The 17,611-nt window shown below is 36.3% G+C and overlaps 3 protein-coding genes across 3 annotated transcripts; all 3 read left to right on the plus strand.

Moving 5' to 3' along the window:
* The first annotated feature begins 36 nt into the window (after positions 1 to 36).
* LOC122825845 lies at positions 37 to 3,676 on the plus strand. The gene is made up of 7 exons (XM_044107428.1): positions 37 to 283; positions 377 to 655; positions 748 to 993; positions 1,098 to 1,178; positions 1,534 to 1,565; positions 2,263 to 2,331; positions 2,570 to 3,676. Exons 1-7 carry the CDS (start codon positions 37 to 39, stop codon positions 2,669 to 2,671), a joined length of 1,056 nt encoding a protein of 351 aa, XP_043963363.1. The 3' UTR covers positions 2,672 to 3,676.
* Positions 3,677 to 5,605: 1,929 nt separating this feature from the next.
* Positions 5,606 to 7,183, plus strand: LOC122825832 (fatty acid-binding protein, brain). Its single transcript, XM_044107412.1, has 4 exons — positions 5,606 to 5,763; positions 5,905 to 6,077; positions 6,430 to 6,531; positions 6,913 to 7,183. Exons 1-4 carry the CDS (start codon positions 5,691 to 5,693, stop codon positions 6,961 to 6,963), a joined length of 399 nt encoding a protein of 132 aa, XP_043963347.1. The 5' UTR covers positions 5,606 to 5,690; the 3' UTR covers positions 6,964 to 7,183.
* Positions 7,184 to 8,116: 933 nt separating this feature from the next.
* smpdl3a (sphingomyelin phosphodiesterase acid like 3A) lies at positions 8,117 to 15,052 on the plus strand. Its single transcript, XM_044106382.1, has 8 exons — positions 8,117 to 8,338; positions 9,027 to 9,240; positions 10,610 to 10,754; positions 11,532 to 11,628; positions 11,916 to 12,079; positions 12,153 to 12,333; positions 12,739 to 12,863; positions 13,454 to 15,052. Exons 1-8 carry the CDS (start codon positions 8,245 to 8,247, stop codon positions 13,757 to 13,759), a joined length of 1,326 nt encoding a protein of 441 aa, XP_043962317.1. The 5' UTR covers positions 8,117 to 8,244; the 3' UTR covers positions 13,760 to 15,052.
* Positions 15,053 to 17,611: the final 2,559 nt, after the last annotated feature.

The following is a 17,611-nucleotide window of genomic DNA, read 5'->3' on the forward strand; positions in this document are numbered from 1 at the left end:
GATGAATTCACTTTGCCTTGTAGAAATGTGATCTACATGAGATATGACTGTTACACCTTCACCTGGATCTTCAGTAATAACAACAGAAAAACATCAACACTGTTTGAAAACGGACAGATTCATGAAGCTGCAGCAGCAAAATCAGACAGACTGAGAGTTACATCAGACTGTTCTCTGGTTATAGAGAAAGTCTCAGTGGAGGATGTTGGTTGGTACACCTGCAGACAGTTTATAAACGGACAACAAACATCAGAATATTCCTATATTCTGTCTGTTATTCAAAGTAAGTATTTATATCATGTTTGTCAGAACAAACTGTCCAACCACAAATTAAAACATAACCAGAAAAATGACAAAGCTATTTTTTTCTTTTCAGTGGTTCAACAAAACCAGAAAGATAAAATCATCCTAACCTGCTCTGTGATGGATTATAATGACTGCAGACACACAGTGAAGTGGCTGAATGAAGGTAGAGAGGAAATGTTGTCAGACATGGAGGAATCGTATCAGTCCTGCTCTGATACTGTAACGATTCCAACATCTGACAGAAACTGGAAGGAAAACTCTGAAATATTAGAGTGTAGAGTTACAAATAGTTACAGTAAAAATGTGCAGCTGTTTAACTTCAGGATTCAGTTCTCTGGTGGAAAAACAGGTGAGAATATTTTTATCAACTCAGTTTCAAAATAATTTAATGATTTGTGACACCAAATTGTTTCTTTATTTGTTTTTATTGTATTTTCTCAGATAAAATTTCAACAGTAAAGACACCGACCACGACACGACCACCTAGAACTACAACAACAAGAATGTCAACAACAACAACAACAACACGACCACCTAGAACTACAACAACAAGAATGTCAACAACAACAAAGATGACTACAGCAGAATTACCTGCAACTTTATCAATAATAACAACAGAATCAAACAAATTGACGTCTATGGCAATAAATTCAACTACAAATGTTAACAATTTCTCCAAAACTTCAGGTAGAATCTGAATCTCTTGAGTCAGAAAGTTCAGTTTTAATCTTAAACTTCCAGTTTTATTTTAGTCATTTTTGATGCTCCATAAATGATATTTCTTCTTTCAGGTTGGTTTGTGTTTTATATAATCGGTCCAGCAGTGATCATAGTGACTGTTCTGGTGATCATTGGATGGAAGAAAACCAGAGGTGAGGAAAACAGTTTTGGTGCTTCGGTAAACTTTAAATTTTTTAAATTGTATCCAACAAAAACGGAATGTGTTTGTTATTATAGTTTTTTTTAAAAAAAAAAAAAAAAAAAGAAAAAAAACAATCTTACAGACGTCACAATCAGTCTGTCCTTTACATGCTGACCATTAGAAAACAGACAGGAAATATATATATATATATATATATATATATATATATATATATATATATATATATATATATATATATATATATATATATATATATATATATATATATATATATATATATATATATATATGTATTTGTTTTTAGAGCAACAACTGAACAAGTTACTCTTATTTTATTTTTTCAGGAAATAAAACAAAAAAGGAGGGAGAAAGAAAAGTAAGTAAATCATTGAATCTTTGTATTGTTATGTCAATAGAAAAGAGTCATTTTAGTCATTTATTAACTTTAAACTATTTTTGAAAATAATTATCCATTTATATTGGTCAAAATTGTGTTTTTGAAGGATGAAGTTTTAAAATATGAACTAATAGAAATGCAGTGTCCTCCACACTTATTGACATTCCTTATGTTAAAGAATATAAAAGCAGTGAAAAATTTACGCACTTTTTCAGTAGCAAAATTGATTTTTTTAATCCAAGCCTTTTTGTGAATTCATGAATTGGTAAATTAATTTACTGTCATTGCTTAATTGCACAATAGAATTAAAAGTGGTCTGAATATATTTATTCAGTGAGTGAAAATTATCTACAGATATCTTGATTAATCAAACCTTTTGCCCTCTTTATGACTTTATGCTCAACAGTTAATTAACAATTAGACAGGAGCAACTTGCTGCTTCTGCTAGCAGGTTGTTAGCTTTAGGAATAGTGAGGTAACATAAATCTACAGGTTTACATTTTTACTTCAGGATTTTAAATCCAGAAGAAACTCACTTTAAATGTCCAATGATAAGAAGCTAAAAGCTGGTGATTTTGAGGAAATTATTTAGTTAAACCAAAATAATTGACTCTAATATCTTGCTAATCTAAATACATTACAGTATGTTATTTATTTTGTTGCATTCTGTATACAGACTGATCCTGAGGACAACATCCACTATTCCAAAGTCATTCCAACCAAAAAGACCAAGAAAAAGCCAAGAGTAAGTTGTTTTCCTAAAAGCTGCCCTTAAGACTCATGATGTGTTATAGAGTTATGTCATATAGATAGGAAACATGTGCTACTGATAATTACTAAAATATGTATCATGTTGGTTTGTGAAATAGTAAATGTACAAATAATAATTAAAATTGTGATAGGGATTTTTTCTAAACATGTATCTTTATTTTTGTGTGTGTTTTTTTTTTTGTTTGTTTTTTTTGTTTGTTTTTTTTTTTCAGGTCCCGGACACTGTGACCTACAGCACTCTGAATATTTCTTCTTCTGCTGCTGCTCAGCCCACCATCGATCTTGACCGTCTGTACTCTACACTCAGTAAATAAGTGAGATTAGATGTTGCTTAATAAACCATTATTTCCAACAACTAATGGATAAATCTGGATAAAACTGAAAGTGACAGAATGTTTTCGAGAACATGAATGAGCGCTGAGGCCCTCTAGTGGAGAGAAGCTGGAAATGTAACTCTGTAGAATTCACATTTTTGTAAAAAAAAAAAAAAAAAAAACAGCAACTTTGACGGCTTGTGCATAATATCTGCTAAAGATTTATTAGACATAATCTCCAAGGTCTATATTCTTCTGTGTTTTAAAGTACGTAATGTTTGACTATTATGGTATAAATATCTGTGAACTTTTGTGGTTTCACACTTTGAGACAAAAACAGATGCTGAATTTTTCCATAACGTCAGACATGTTGAAGTTTATACCTTAAAAAAAATCTAGCAGACTAAAACCTTGTGCTGCAAATGTTGCAACACTTAGATCAGCTCAAAAATAGACAGAAACTAACACCTACCAACAACAGATACACCCACATCCTGTAAGTCATCTCTAGTGTCAAATTTATTCTTATACACATGAGAAAAACAAAACGTTCCAGTTGTGCATCACACAGGAAGATCTCTTTCTGCTACAAAAGCCCACCACCTTTTCTTTCTCCCATTTCCACCATTCTTTTCTACATTTTTAAATGTTTTGTTCCAGATTTTGTGTCCTACATTTTGTTACAAAGATAGCCTGGACATATAGTATGTAGCTTTTTGCTAAATGGAGAAAGAACAGATAATGGTAGGATTATTTTAAAAATGCTCTTAAACCCAGATTGAGTCACAGTAAATGATCTTTAATACTGATCCTGGTTGTGATGGAGATTCCTTCCTGTTAACACAGAGTTATTCCTTCCCTCTGTTGCCTCATGCTTGATCAGGAGGAGGGATTGCTGCAAAATGAATGCTGACCTGCTTATATTATTTAACCAATCAGCTTTATTGAGCTTATGTTATTGCTTTGTATTATATCCAGGACTGAACTGGAACATATGTAACTGGATCTGCCTCTAAAACTGTAACTGTTTTTTGATCATATGTTTCTGAAAATAAATTGGGGATTTCTTTATTGTGTAAAATGTCTTGAAGATATTTGCTGAAAATGATCACTGCTGCATAAAAAGCAAACAGATAATATTTCTAATGCTTCTCATGAAGTAATAGTGATATAAATTATCTTTGATGAACATTCCTGAATATTTTTCAAATGTTGATTATTCAAACTTTTTGTCTCTTTATGCTTAACAGTTAATTAACAATTAAACAGAAGCTGAATGTTTGTGTTCAGATTACACTGATATGAACAGGATTTCAGCACAGAAAATAATCTGAGTGAGGAAAAATAAAATCTTTCTTTTGGTGAAAAATGTCCATTTAGTTAAATCTGTACTGGGATTTAAAATATTGTTTTCATACTGTGTGAAATAAAATATAAAAACCTTCTTGATTCAGTTAAATATTTGTTTTTAAATGAAAAAGCAGCAGATCAAAATTGTTGCACTCTATTCAGTGCCCCCAATGTACCATAGGGGGCGCCAGAGATCCTTCATTATGTTTCTGCCGCACTTCTACATTTAGAAAACAAAGAACAGTTTTACCACAGCCGATATCTGATAATGAATCACATCCATGCAAATAGTATATAATGCATAAATATTTATGTTTTCACAGACACACATATGATGAAAGCAAACAGCAGACTGCTTGTTTCCAAACACCCCAAACTTATCCTCTTATTTTCTTTAAAAATAATTAAAGCACTCTGGTATTTCTGTTGAAAATAGTTTTATTGCATTAAACTGAAGAATCTTTTTCAAACAGGAGAAGAAATGCAATAAATTTCATTCAAAACTGTAGTTACACATACAGGTAAAAATGTTAAAGGTTTTCTGAAATACAGTCATCTTGTTTTCTTTCTGGTTTTACTATCAATTCCAGACAGGTAGCAACTATTTTCATATATTTTGGAAGCAAATGTTTAATTTTAAGTTTTATTATTGTCATGAAGTTCTAGTTTTAAGAAAGAAAAAGTAAAATTCAGGCTGGGAAAAAAAAACCACAATAAAATGTGTTTTCTTCCTTTAAGCTTTTTTTTCTCTGGTTCTTTAGAAAGCTAACTGTGCCCGGTCTCTAACATGGACACATGCAGACATTTACCCACATTAATTAGTGTGTGTGTGTGTGTGTGTGTACGTGGGCGTGTGTGTGTGTGTGTGTGTGTGTGTGTGTGTGTGTGTGGGTGTGTGCGTGTGTGTGTGTGTTCGTGCGTGTGCGTGTGTGTGTGTGTGTGTGTGTACGTGGGCGTGTGTGGGTGTGTGTGTGCGTGTGTGTGTGTGTGTGTGTGTGTGTGTGTGTGTGTGTGTATGCAGAGATTGTGTCTGGGGCTGTGCAGAAAGCGTTCAAGCAGTTCAGGACAATAGGCTGTCAAACAAAGTGATTCTGCCTGAGCGCCGACCCCCTGCAGGAAGCATTCCTACACAACCAACAGTCCGACTCCTAAAGGCCATGAACGGATGAAAATGTCCAAATTCCTTAAAACAAACATGAATCAGTCTGTCTGATCTGATCTGATACAGATTTATGTTCAGTAACACTTAAAAAACTGATCTGAGCTCAGAGTTAACTGTACTGTTTACTTTTCCCCATTAAATAGATTTATTTTCTCACATTGATCAAAGCAGAATTTGATATAAAGATAAATCTTCTCCTCTTAAATGTAAATCTGTTTCGTGTTTCTAGAGAATATACACCCACGTGACTAATAAAAAGAGTAATTGCATCATTAAAACACACAAATGGGATAATTCAATTTTTTATTTTCTGCTGAAAGAACTTGACCCAATTTAACAACCAATCACAGCTTAGTTAAAATCTCCTGAGCCAATGCGATGCTGGGCACCGCCCACATGTGTGCATAATAATAAGAGGCAGGATGATAAGTGGTGGAGTAAACCTGGAAGAGTTGCAGCTTGCTCAGTGTACTTTGGAGATAACTCTGTCCCCTGCAAACCTTCACCATGGTCGACGCCTTCTGTGCCACCTGGAAACTGGTCGAGAGCGAGAACTTTGATGAGTACATGAAAGCACTTGGTGAGTCAGATTCTGTCAATTTTGATAATTATTATGAGTAAATACAAAATAAATCTATGTTTTCAGGTTATTTTTGAATGCAAACTGCACATTTATACTTAAGAGGTTTAACAGAATCTCATTCCTGTTTCTCTTGCTCAGGTGTGGGCTTTGCCACCAGGCAGGTTGGTAACGTGACCAAACCGACCGTCATCATCAGCCAGGAGGGAGACAAGGTGATGATCCGCACCCAGAGCACCTTCAAAAACACCGAGATCAGCTTCACGCTGGGGGAGGAGTTCGACGAAACCACCGCCGACGACAGAAACTGCAAAGTAAGAGCCCAGAAAACAAAACACACACAGCTGTAGTTCATTCTATTCAGTAAAATGGAAATATATTCACCGTCTAAATATGAGGAACTGAAGCAAACAAAATATGTTTTAAGATTTATGACTAATTTAAAGACAGTAAGGATTTGAAAACAAGCATAAAACTTTTCTGCAAACTAAAAAGTTGAAGTTTTTTTTATAACTGAGTGAAAATTAGTGTTAGTTTATCAGAAATTGTGTGATTTTTATAACTGTGCAATTACTTAATATCTTAAACTCTGCAGAAAACCCAGCAGCTTTCTTCTGGTTTATTTGAGGATTTTTCATACTGTAACTCTTATTTTATGTTTTTTAGTCCACAGTGACTCTGGATGGGGACAAACTGGTCCACGTCCAGAAGTGGGACGGCAAAGAGACCAAGTTCGTCAGAGAGATCAAAGACGGCAAAATGATCATGGTAAAGACACATGCAGTAAAAGTCCACGCCATGAGGACTTTTATTTGTGGCTCAGTCAGTAAAATCTTCCAAAAAAGTTTAACACTGAACTTTGTAAATATGTTCATGTTCTTCTAAACATTGTGAATTGTTTATCCATGAAGAAACAACAGTTTATTAAATATTGGAAGTATGAATTAAGTTATGTGCACAAATTAATGACACTTAAGCACAAGTTGAACAAATGAATTGGCAGCAAAGAATAACATTAAATATTATCCAAACATTCTTCCTTATTGAGTGCATCTAAAATTCACTTTTATGATTGTTTGTCTAAACAAAGTGTATTACAAACCAAAGTTTTTGCTAATAAAACTGTATTATTTTGTCTGTTTTGTGCAGAATTTGACCTTTGAAGACATCCATGCGGTGCGCACCTATGAGAAGGCATGAGAGCTCCACCTGACAGCACCACGAACCGGACAACCCGCCTCCATTTTATTATTATTGTGGACTGTTTGCTCTTTGCACTTCATTCTCCTCCACATGTAAAAGATCTGCAAGCTGCACATGTTTTGTAAAATGTTTTTTTTTATATGAATACATTTCTGTCATGACAAATGGAACGACTTTGCAACTCTGTGTAAGACATGAAATAAAGAAATGAAACGTCTTGTGTTTTCATGTGTGTATTGCTTAGAATGAATGATTTGATACAAATAGGTTACAATATTGCACATCATGTTTTCTCCATGAGGGGAATAAAGTTAATCCAATAACAAAAACACAGATTGTTTTCATTGCAATACAACATTAAGCTGTTTTTGTAGTACATTTTCTGTGTGAGAGCTGTTCTGAAATGTGAAGCACTCAGTTTAGGAAATGTCCAACGCCATTATCGGCCACACGCCACACCCTTTGACAAAGGGAAGGTGGGGGTGAGGATATTTTATGGGATAATTAAACTTCATGCATTACATTTTAATTACGACCTTGGGGACATTTTGAATGAGTTTTGGCAGAAACATTCCTCAAACTGTATTTATTCATAACTAAATGCTCTCCTTTTTTTATTTCATTTAAATTTTACTATAAATCTAATTAATAATTTTAGTAGAATATGTTGTAAACATAATCAGTGTTTGAATAAATTACAAAGGTGACAAGACGTTTTATTAGGATAAACAAGAAAACTGAAATGTTTTCTTGTTTATAATAACATAACAAGATCATGAATCTAGATAAATCATCTTTGATGATCTAAATTAGATCAGTGTGACGTTAAAAAGCAAAAAAACATAAAAATTGGTTGCGGTACAAACTTTCTTTTAGTTATTATCCTTAAAGGTCTTTAACATCTGAAGCTAACAAGTTTATGTAGCTATTCACGCATAGAAGAAATTATTAGATTTATTGAACCCCCCACCCCCCAAAAAAACAATAAAATAAATAAAATAAAATAAAGAAATAAATAAAATGTACTTTGGTAATTACAATCATAAACAAATATGATATAAAAGACAAATTACTGCCTGGTTTGTTGTCGTTGCCAGAGTTGTAAACACTACGTGCTCCTATTTTACTCCTCCCCCTTCAGCTCCAGATCAGTCAGCTGATCAGCTGATCGAACTACTTCCTGTTTACTTCAGAGAAGTGACCAGCTCCTTTAGTTCAGCTACTGTACTTCATATAAAACCCATGTAAAATAGTTAGTTTTGTTGCTTTCCTCTCATCATGGCTCAGGTAGTTCGTTTCTTTCTGCTGCTGTTCTACGCAGCGGCTCCGTGCTATGCTGCTCCGACCAGAAGCAGCTACCTGTCAGGAACAGGTGAGTGGAAAACTCACGTTTTTAATGACAACTGGAGTCTTTTGTCAATATCCAGAGAAGCACGCAGATCTAAGTGTGCAGGAGGGGTTAGCCTGTGGATATTAAAAGTTTCTCTTTGCGGTTTTAAACGGTATAAAACGCAGAGATGTTAGCTAAACTAATAAAAGTGGATATCTATATAAATATGGAGATACTTGGCTCATTACTCACTTGCCGAATTGTTAGAAAGGCTCTACTAATGTTTACTAAAAGCTACAATCTGCTATTTAAGGTGAATATTTTATTCTAAAAGCAAATATGTAAGAATTGGAAGAGTTTTAAAAGAAGTTCTGCCTGAGACGTCAAACTTCCACTTCTGCTGCCCTAGAAAACACAGTGATAAATATAGATTTTTTTTCTGAAGTGACATAACATTTGTAACTTTGACCAACCGTGTGTGTGTGTGTGTGTGTGTGTGTGTGTTTTAAGAAAATTAAAGGCGTGTCTAACAAAACATGAAGAAATTAAATTTCTTAAATTTTCATTAAACTTAGAACAGTGAAATAGAGAATATATTGCCAGTTGAAGTGTTTCCAGATAAAACAATGGGTCAGCAGAAGTCATACGTTTCAGGATTTCATCACTGTCACTGTCTGATTGTGATTTCTCATTATTTCTATTAATATGATCCAATGTCCTGTTTTTCCAGGCAGGTTCTGGCACATCACGGACCTCCACCTGGACCCCAGCTACCACCTGGCCCAGGACCCCACCAAGGTTTGCTTCTCCTCCAAAGGAGCCCCCGCCGCCCACGCCGGTCTGTACGGAGACTTCCTGTGCGATTCCCCCTACAGCCTGATCCTGTCGGCCTTCGCCAACATGGCTCCTCTCACACAGCCAGAGGACTTCATCATCTGGACCGGGTCAGTACAGATAGGAAGCGACTCCCAGTGATGGAGGAAATATTGGTTTTGTGATTTCTGTACTGCCGAACAATGATGACATTGATGTTTGTCAGTGGTAGAAGTGACCAGTTTACTAAAATAATCAGCAATTTTACATTCTGTTTCTTTATTTCTGTTCTGGTGGATCTCATAAACTTCATTAAAACAGATAAAAATAGTTCTGGGTTTCTGGGAATAACTGTGGTTTATTCTCAATGATTTAATTGCTTTAACATTTTCATGTCCATTACTGTGAATGAAGAGGTTACAGGCTCAGTATTTAAGTTGTTTATTAGCCCATCAGTCTATGTAACTGCACCATAAACGACCAGTTTTCAGTCAAATAAAACTGCAATGTCACATTTTTGCAATTAATATACAAACCTGGGAACTTTAACATCTGTAAAAATAACAATTCACCCTCCAACATTGGACTTTCCCAATGTTGGAGGGTGAATTGTTATTTTTACAGATGTTAATTAAACTCTTGATCACTTCAGATCAGTTTTTCAGTTCATGTGTAGTTGATCAGAAATGCTGCATGGCTAAATAGTTAAAGATTTGCTTTATCTTAGTTTTTTCTGTAAAGCCGTCTTTACTTTTATACTGAAAGGAAATACCAGAGAACATAAACATTTTAAAAAATCTACTTAACTTTGTTTTCATAGAGAACTCTACTGATATAAATAGGGAACAGAGAAAACTTTAATATTCTAAGCAGAAGTATCACTTCCTTTTGTATTGTCTGGATTGAGACAATAAAACCTCACAATGGCCGTGCTGTGGTGGCGTAGGGGATAGCGCCACCCACATTTGGAGGCCTTCAGTCCTCGACGTGGCGGTCGCGGGTTTGATTCCCGGACCCGGCTGACATTTGCCGCATATCTTCCCCCCTCTTTTTCCTCCCTCTTCTTCCCCCTTCCTGTCAGCCCACAAAAGACCCCCTGGAGGGAAAAAAAATAAAACCTCACTATGCCGTCCTTTTTATTTTATGAATGAGTTAATCTGTAACAGAACATTTAGTATTTATAAATTAACATTTATTATTCTGTTTATATGATTAACTCATATTTTTTTCTCGTGTTGTTTTGAAAGTTTAGCTCAGCATTTTTGTTTCTTTGTGCATTCCTGTAACAAAACTAAATGTACTGTGAAGAGGAAATATCACTTCCTCTTTGCTGAAGATAAAATGACCTTTGATGTACTCTTTTGTGTTTTTTTATAAGGTTAATGATTCAAGTTTGAGCTAAAAATCAGTTTAGATAAATTTCACAGGTTTTTTGACCCAAACGGTTAATGACTTCAGCAGATCTACCAGCTCAGTGAGCAGGTTTTGTTTGTCTCACAGGGACAGTCCGCCTCACGTCCCTCCAGATGAGCTGTCCACTGACCTGGTGATCCAGGTGATCAGTAACATGACGCAGACCATCACTCAGCACTTCCCCAACCTGACCGTCTTCCCTGCACTGGGCAACCACGACTACTGGCCACAGGTAACCATGACTACTGGCCACAGGTAACCATGACTACTGGCCACAGGTAACCATGACTACTGGCCACAGGTAACCAAGACTACTGGCCACAGGTAACCATGACTACTGGCCACAGGTAACCAAGACTACTGGCCACAGGTAACCATGACTACTGGCCACAGGTAACCAAGACTACTGGCCACAGGTAACCACGACTACTGGCCACAGGTAACCATGACTACTGGCCACAGGTAACCAAGACTACTGGCCACAGGTAACCATGGCGCCTCACAGAGAGGAAGGATGAAGGATGACGGTGTAGCCCAGTCGTCACCAGGCTGTGGATTCAGAGAGCCCTGAAGAAGGGGAAGGTTTTTTTCTTATTGGGAAATCGCCCCACTTAGTTTAAGGTGTTCCCCAAGGTTGAGTTTTGGGCCCAGATTTGTTTGCACTGCTGCCTTTGGAGTCATTTTTTCACGTCATAACCTTTCATTTAACTGCTTTGCTGATGACTTTAAGATTTATCTGCCTGTAAAAGATGGAAAAGACTAATTTGACTGCAGTTTTACTGCAAATGTCTCATAGATGTCAAACTGTGGCCGTGCCTAAACTTTTTAAAATGACAATAAAATAGAGATTATCTTGTTTAACAACCCAGTGATCTGTAACAGAGGTTATATTAAAATTTTTATTATTAACATAATCAACTTCGTTATGTTTTTGTTTATGTTGTTTAGAAAACAAGTCAGATCAGATTAGACTTTATTCTCACCACGGCTGTATGTACTTATTATTTAGGACCAGATGCCAGATTCAACTAATGACATCTACAAAGCAGCTGCTGCTCTGTGGAAACGCTGGCTGGAACCTGAAGCTCTCACCACTCTCTCACAAGGTGTGTTAAAACCTTCCTCACAACCAGGATGTTTTAAACGAAGCTGCAGCTGGGAAATGGACCAGGCTGTGAGACTGAGCTGCACTTCTGCTCCATGTTTTTATCAGATCCAGTTCAGTTCAGTTTCACTTTAGAGCCAGAAACCAAAACAGATTTTATCTCAGAGTAAACATTTTGCAGTTTATACTTCTTGCCATTTGAATTTATTGCTTGTTGATCACTGATGGAATCATTTTAAAGGTTTGTTTTTTCTGTTGATTGTTTTGTGATCTGCTTCGTTCCTGCAGGTGGTTTCTACTCCCAGCTGGTCAAACCGGGCCTGCGCCTGCTGAGCCTCAACACCATCCTGTACTACGGACCTGATAAAGTCACCAGCAACATGACCGACCCAGCCGGGCAGTTTGAGTGGCTGGAGAAAACTCTGGAGAAATCTGCCCAGAGCAAAGAAAAGGTTTGAACTCTGACCTTAACGCCGGTGTGCTCAGTGAGTTTAATCCCTGCAGTGTAACGTTTTTGTCCTGTAGGTGTACGTCATCGCCCACGTCCCGGTGGGATACCTGCCCTTCGTCGGGAACACCACCGCCATCAGAGGGAGCCACAACGAGAGGCTGGTGGCCATCTTCAGGAAGTACAGCCATGTTGTCGCAGGGCAGTTTTATGGCCACACCCACAGAGACAGCATCATGGTGCTGCTGGATGAACAAGGCAAGAAAAACAAGCAGAGTGGACCTAAACACTCTGAATGTTACTTTAAGTGGTTTTACTGCAGCCTGTTGGCTGTTTGATAACTGAATCTGCTGTCTAATTTTAATGGTTTACTTTAATATCCATCTCATTATGAAGTGCAACACATTGCATTAAGATAACTGATGGTTAGTTGTGCTGTTTTGAGATCGTTAAAGCAACTTTCAGTTATTCACTGAAGCTAATCTGACTGTTTACTGTGATGCAGAATTACAGCCATAATCAATCAAATTAAACAATTATGTGGCCACAGAAGAGTAAATCTGTGACATCTGCATTAAATTATGAATAACATATAAGTGAGTTAATATTTAAATGGATATTTATGCTGTTGTTGTGACAGTATATCTGGTTGTGTTTCTGCAGGAAATCCTGTGAATTCTCTGTTTGTGTCGCCGGCTGTTACACCCATCAAAAGTTTTTGGGAGCCGTATTCCAACAACCCAGGTTTCCGCATGTATCTGTACAACAATGAGGACTACAGTGTCATGGTAACGAACTAAAATTTTTATTTTATTGTTTGCTTTTATCTCATACAAGTAGCACAGATTTAATAAGCATATAATAGTATTAACATCATTGTTTTGGAAAATGCTAAGTCTCTCATATTGGGGGTAAAAAAGGATCTTTGATATCAGGATGAAGGTTTCTGTATGAACCTTAAAGCCAGGCAGCAAAATGACTTGATTTTATTAAACCAGATAAATTTGGCAAAGAATAGAGAGGTCAAAAAAATAATTTATTGTAACATAAACAGTTATAAATCTGTTATTTCTGACTCCTAGTTCATGTATAAATCTGTTCTGCTAAGCCTGATGCATAAAGAACTTCATACTGATTGTTTCGTTATTTTAGCAAATGCATTAAGGATTTGTGACTTATTTTCTTTTGAGCAGGTATTCTAACCTATTTAAGCTAAACCTCTAATGTTCCTTCATCACTCTGTTTAAAGAGTGAAGCTTAATGTGATTTTATGATTAATCACGGTGCCAATCAAACACAAAACCTGGTTCTGGCTTTCAAACTGCCTTTCTTTCTCTCTTTGTCTCCTTCTATGCGGTTCTTTTCTGCCCCTCTGAAGGATATCTGGCAGTACTATCTGAATCTGACGGAAGCCAACGAGAAACAAAAGTCCGACTGGAGGCTGGAATACGTCATGACCAAGGCTTTTGGACTGAGAGACCTGCAGCCGAAAAGTCTGCTTCAGCTGGGCCTGAGCTTCCTGCTGCCGCAGAGCAAAGCCTTCGATAAGTACTTCACCCACTTCATGGTCGACTACAGCAGCAGCATCGTCTGTGATGGGAGCTGCAAGGTCCACCAGGTGTGTGCCGTTCTCTACCTGGACCAGCAGTCCTACTCCAAATGTGCTGCCGGTGCAGACTGGTAGCAAGTTTATCCTCAGGAAACTAAACTCTTTAGCATGTTTTTGTTTTTGCTGGAATCAAATAAAAGGAAAATGTTAAACTCTGCCTTCACTGAAACCATCAGGATTTTATCCAAACTGGTGTTTCAGTTTTATGTCACTTTATGCTTTACTTGATGGATGTGGAGAATCATATTTTTATGATTTGTATAAATGCTAATATAGTTTGGAAACATAAAATGAGTAACTGATGGTTTCTATGGTTACCTTTTCTGTTTGACTTTTGGTTAAACTGATCATAAATAAATGTTGTTTGTGTTTTACAAACTGATATGTTGAGCAGCACAACAGTTGGACTGCCTGATATAATTATTGTTGTGAAATTTGATGATGAATGTTGAACTTTGATGACCAAAAACTGTTGTTGCACCTTCTATAAAACCAGAAGATGCCATGATGTATATTTTAGTCTGTATTCCTCAGCGCTTTTTAGATTTATTGATTTAAAATGTGTCAAAGTGTAATTATAACCCCAAAATGTGTTGCTACTTTCTGCTGGATTCCCACAGTTTCTGTTTCCATGGAAACTAAATCTAGTATTTAGAAAAAGTTTGTTTTCAAATTTAGAATTTTTCTGATATTCTGGAAATATCAGAAACTCAAACTTTCTACAGATAAGGTGAATATCTGAAATTGAAATTTTAATTAAAATTATTCAGCAGTCAATAAAGTTCGTTTAAATATTTGCCGAATAAATAATTTGTATTTTGAAATTGTAGATTTTTATTTTATAGTTTTTAAGTTTCTACTCGTTACTGAAAATAACGAGTATAAAGAAATATCTTGCTCAATTAATGAATAATTTTTTTCAATAGGTAATTGTATGTCCTGGCTAAAGATAAATAGAATTATTTACAGATATAAATACATCATTTTCTGTTTTTTGATTTACACTTTCTTGTACTTCATCATTACCATAAGAAATGCCCAGTTAGTTTGTGTCATCAGGAATGTGTTTGTGCAGAATTGAGCCTGAATCTGCATGCAGACAGGATGGAGTTGATCCAGGATCATTTAATCAGAACAAATCGTGTTGTTGTTTGACTAAATGTTTGTTTTACAGATGTCATGTTACAGATTTTTGTTATCTAAAATGATTAAACGTGAATCAGGTCACATCTGTGTGACAATTTTTCTGAATTTTATTTTCTGCTTCATCAAAACTAAACAGAAAATGTGTTGCTAGATGTTGCACAATAATGGATTCATTTTGTTTTCTGCATATTCTCTCTGAATAAAGAGAAACATTTTGTCTGAGCAACGTTGATTTATTTATGGATTAATTATCCTTGAAGAATTGTAAATAAAATGAAGAAAAAGAAGTTTCCTCTAATTAACTATTTCTTTGTGACCAGGCAGTGAATGGTGATTTTCACTCTTGCATCACTTTTTTCTTGCAGGAATGATAACAGACAGTAGACACGTTCTGTGTCTGATCTGTTCTGACTAGACAGAGTTCCTACCTTCTTATATGAAACTTATATAATGTTTTTCTCAGAGAGTCTGGGAACCAACACTTCTGGCTCAGAAACAACTGAGACCTTGGAAATCTTGAAAATGGAGGAAATCCCCTCTGAGTCCCAGTAGGATGAAAATATGAAAAACCTCACATGAATAAAACTGTAACTGCGTTGTTCCTACATTGTGTTCAAATGAGTTATTTTCCAAAATTCCACTAAAAACAGAAAATAACTGTTAAAAGTGACAGACGGAAGCAGCATGGACTAGTTTCCCCCTGCTGGAGATGCAAAGCAACAGCAGTCAACACCAGTTGACCGTCAACACTCAAGTTCATCCCTCCCACCACCCGATCTTATTCTTCTCTTGTTCAAACTTTCTAGAAAATCCCCCGCGTTTCTCAGCCACCAACTGAAGAATTTGACCCTCACCTCCTTCCCATCACCCTCCCGACTCTTTTGTCCCCTTTGCCTCGCTCCTCTAATGTTGAGTGGACCTCAACCAAAGCTTCCTGCACACTGCCTTTTTTGTGTGTTCAAATGGATCAGCTCAAATCACCAAAAGCCGGACGGCCAAAACACAAAAGTTTCCCATCATTCAAAAACACTTTCTAAAATTACTGTAATTCACCTTCTGATGGGAAGTAGTGAAGGTTAGCTTTGCTGCAGCCATTTTTTATCCCTCAGTTTATTTTATCAATTAAGATCCATTTAAAATGTGAAATTTAGGTTTAGAACTTGAGTTAGTAAATGTTCAGATATCCTCATGTTTAAAGAATGAACTACTAGATTTACTAGTGAATTAAACCCATGATACTTAGGGAGAAGATGTTTTTTGGTCAGGAGTTTAGGAACCGTTCCTCAGCCTCAACTCTGTACTTGGAGTGTTTGCCAAACTCTTTCCCCTCATGTGCCCCTTTGCCTTTGTTATTCCTGTCCATCCCCGGCCTCCCTCCGCTCAGTTCCTGTCCAAATGTAACCGTGGAGACTAAGACGGTGCTAGGAATGGCAATGCAGAGGACTCCATCACCACAGTAACAGGAGCAGAGCTTCCAATCATGTGGATCCATCGCTTCGCTCACTATTATTAGCCATCCTTTCAACTCCAGAGCAGTCAAACTGATGAACTGTAAACCATGTGTGTGAGTAGATGAGATTTCTGCTGCAGATTATGATGGACTGTAAGGTTCATAAACTTATGAAATGTTTTCTGTTCTGTTCTTTCCAGTATTTTATGCACATTTTATGTGGCAGCCAAAAGAGCGTGTTTCTTTATTACTGTAGTGGAGACATAATTATTATTATTATTATTATTATTATTATTATTAATAGTAATATTATTACTATTATTACTGAGCCTCTAAACACAAATGCAACTGAAACTGTGACAGATCACTTGTTTTTGTTCAACACTTGTGTGTCTGTTTTGGGTTTGTTTGTTTGTTTTTTTCCACAGTTTCAACCTTTTTAAAGGTCTAATTAGTGTCAGTTATGGTTGTGGTCAATATGGTTCACCACCCAGGGCATCATATTGTTGGGGGAGGTTGCATCAGTAACAGTACCTGCGTTTCCATTACAAGTTTGTGCAAAACTTTATCTATAGTCCACTAATGTCGAAAAAACATATTTTTGCTATTGTGGTGTTTTCATTACAGAAATGCAGTCACTCCTGAACAAGTTTGTTCATGCAATAAGTCATAAAACAAAGACACCATCATCCTCCAACTACACCAACCGTGCAAATTTTTCTCTCACTTAAAATTATTTGATTATTCACAGATTTTAGCTATTAATTTAAGCTCAAACAGACAAGATAAATATAAGGAGACGAGTATTTAAAATGCTTTCAGACGATTGTAGTTTTGAAAAGTCTTCCTTGCCAATGCAGAACCTTTTCCAGAAACAAGAATAACTAAGAAAAGGGTTAAATATTTCCTAGTATTGTTGCCAACACTTCGCAGTGCAAGAAATGACAGAATCCAGTTGTTTTGGGTTGACAGACTGTCTTAGACTGTCTGACTGGTTTGGTTTGGCTCACTGACCCACATGTTCAAGTTTGCATAGATTTCTGCTTTTGTTCTGGCCGACCGGTGGAGGCCCACAGCAGTTAATCTGAGGATTACTGTCAGGACAGTATAACCGTCCAGCAGGCCTCTCCTGGGGAGCAGGAATCTGTGTGTGCATGCTCCACATCACCTTTGTCCAGCTAAGATAATCCCTTTCAGCATCTTTAGGTTTGAAGAACCATCTCTTTAAGAAGCTTCTGCATGAATATATATTTAATCTTATTATGTTTGATAAAGGCAAATTTGTTTTCAACCTCTGAAATTTCTTCTTGTGAAATTGTATTGATTGTATG

The sequence above is a fragment of the Gambusia affinis genome, linkage group LG22, assembly GCF_019740435.1.
Source record: "Gambusia affinis linkage group LG22, SWU_Gaff_1.0, whole genome shotgun sequence".
NCBI classification, from domain to species: Eukaryota; Metazoa; Chordata; class Actinopteri; order Cyprinodontiformes; family Poeciliidae; genus Gambusia; species Gambusia affinis.

Bases quoted from the DNA above. Each gene is read 5' to 3' on its own strand.
- LOC122825832 (XM_044107412.1), top strand. From the start codon at position 5,691: ATGGTCGACGCCTTCTGTGCCACCTGGAAACTGGTCGAGAGCGAGAAC. The intron at 5,764-5,904 runs GTGAGTCAGATT...TCTCTTGCTCAG, and splicing joins TGAGTACATGAAAGCACTTG to GTGTGGGCTTTGCCACCAGG. The intron at 6,078-6,429 runs GTAAGAGCCCAG...TATGTTTTTTAG, and splicing joins CCGACGACAGAAACTGCAAA to TCCACAGTGACTCTGGATGG.
- LOC122825845 (XM_044107428.1), top strand. From the start codon at position 37: ATGAGATATGACTGTTACACCTTCACCTGGATCTTCAGTAATAACAAC. The intron at 1,179-1,533 runs GTGAGGAAAACA...TTATTTTTTCAG, and splicing joins TGGATGGAAGAAAACCAGAG to GAAATAAAACAAAAAAGGAG. The intron at 2,332-2,569 runs GTAAGTTGTTTT...TTTTTTTTTCAG, and splicing joins AGACCAAGAAAAAGCCAAGA to GTCCCGGACACTGTGACCTA.
- smpdl3a (XM_044106382.1), top strand. From the start codon at position 8,245: ATGGCTCAGGTAGTTCGTTTCTTTCTGCTGCTGTTCTACGCAGCGGCT. The intron at 8,339-9,026 runs GTGAGTGGAAAA...CTGTTTTTCCAG, and splicing joins CAGCTACCTGTCAGGAACAG to GCAGGTTCTGGCACATCACG. The intron at 12,334-12,738 runs GCAAGAAAAACA...GTGTTTCTGCAG, and splicing joins GGTGCTGCTGGATGAACAAG to GAAATCCTGTGAATTCTCTG.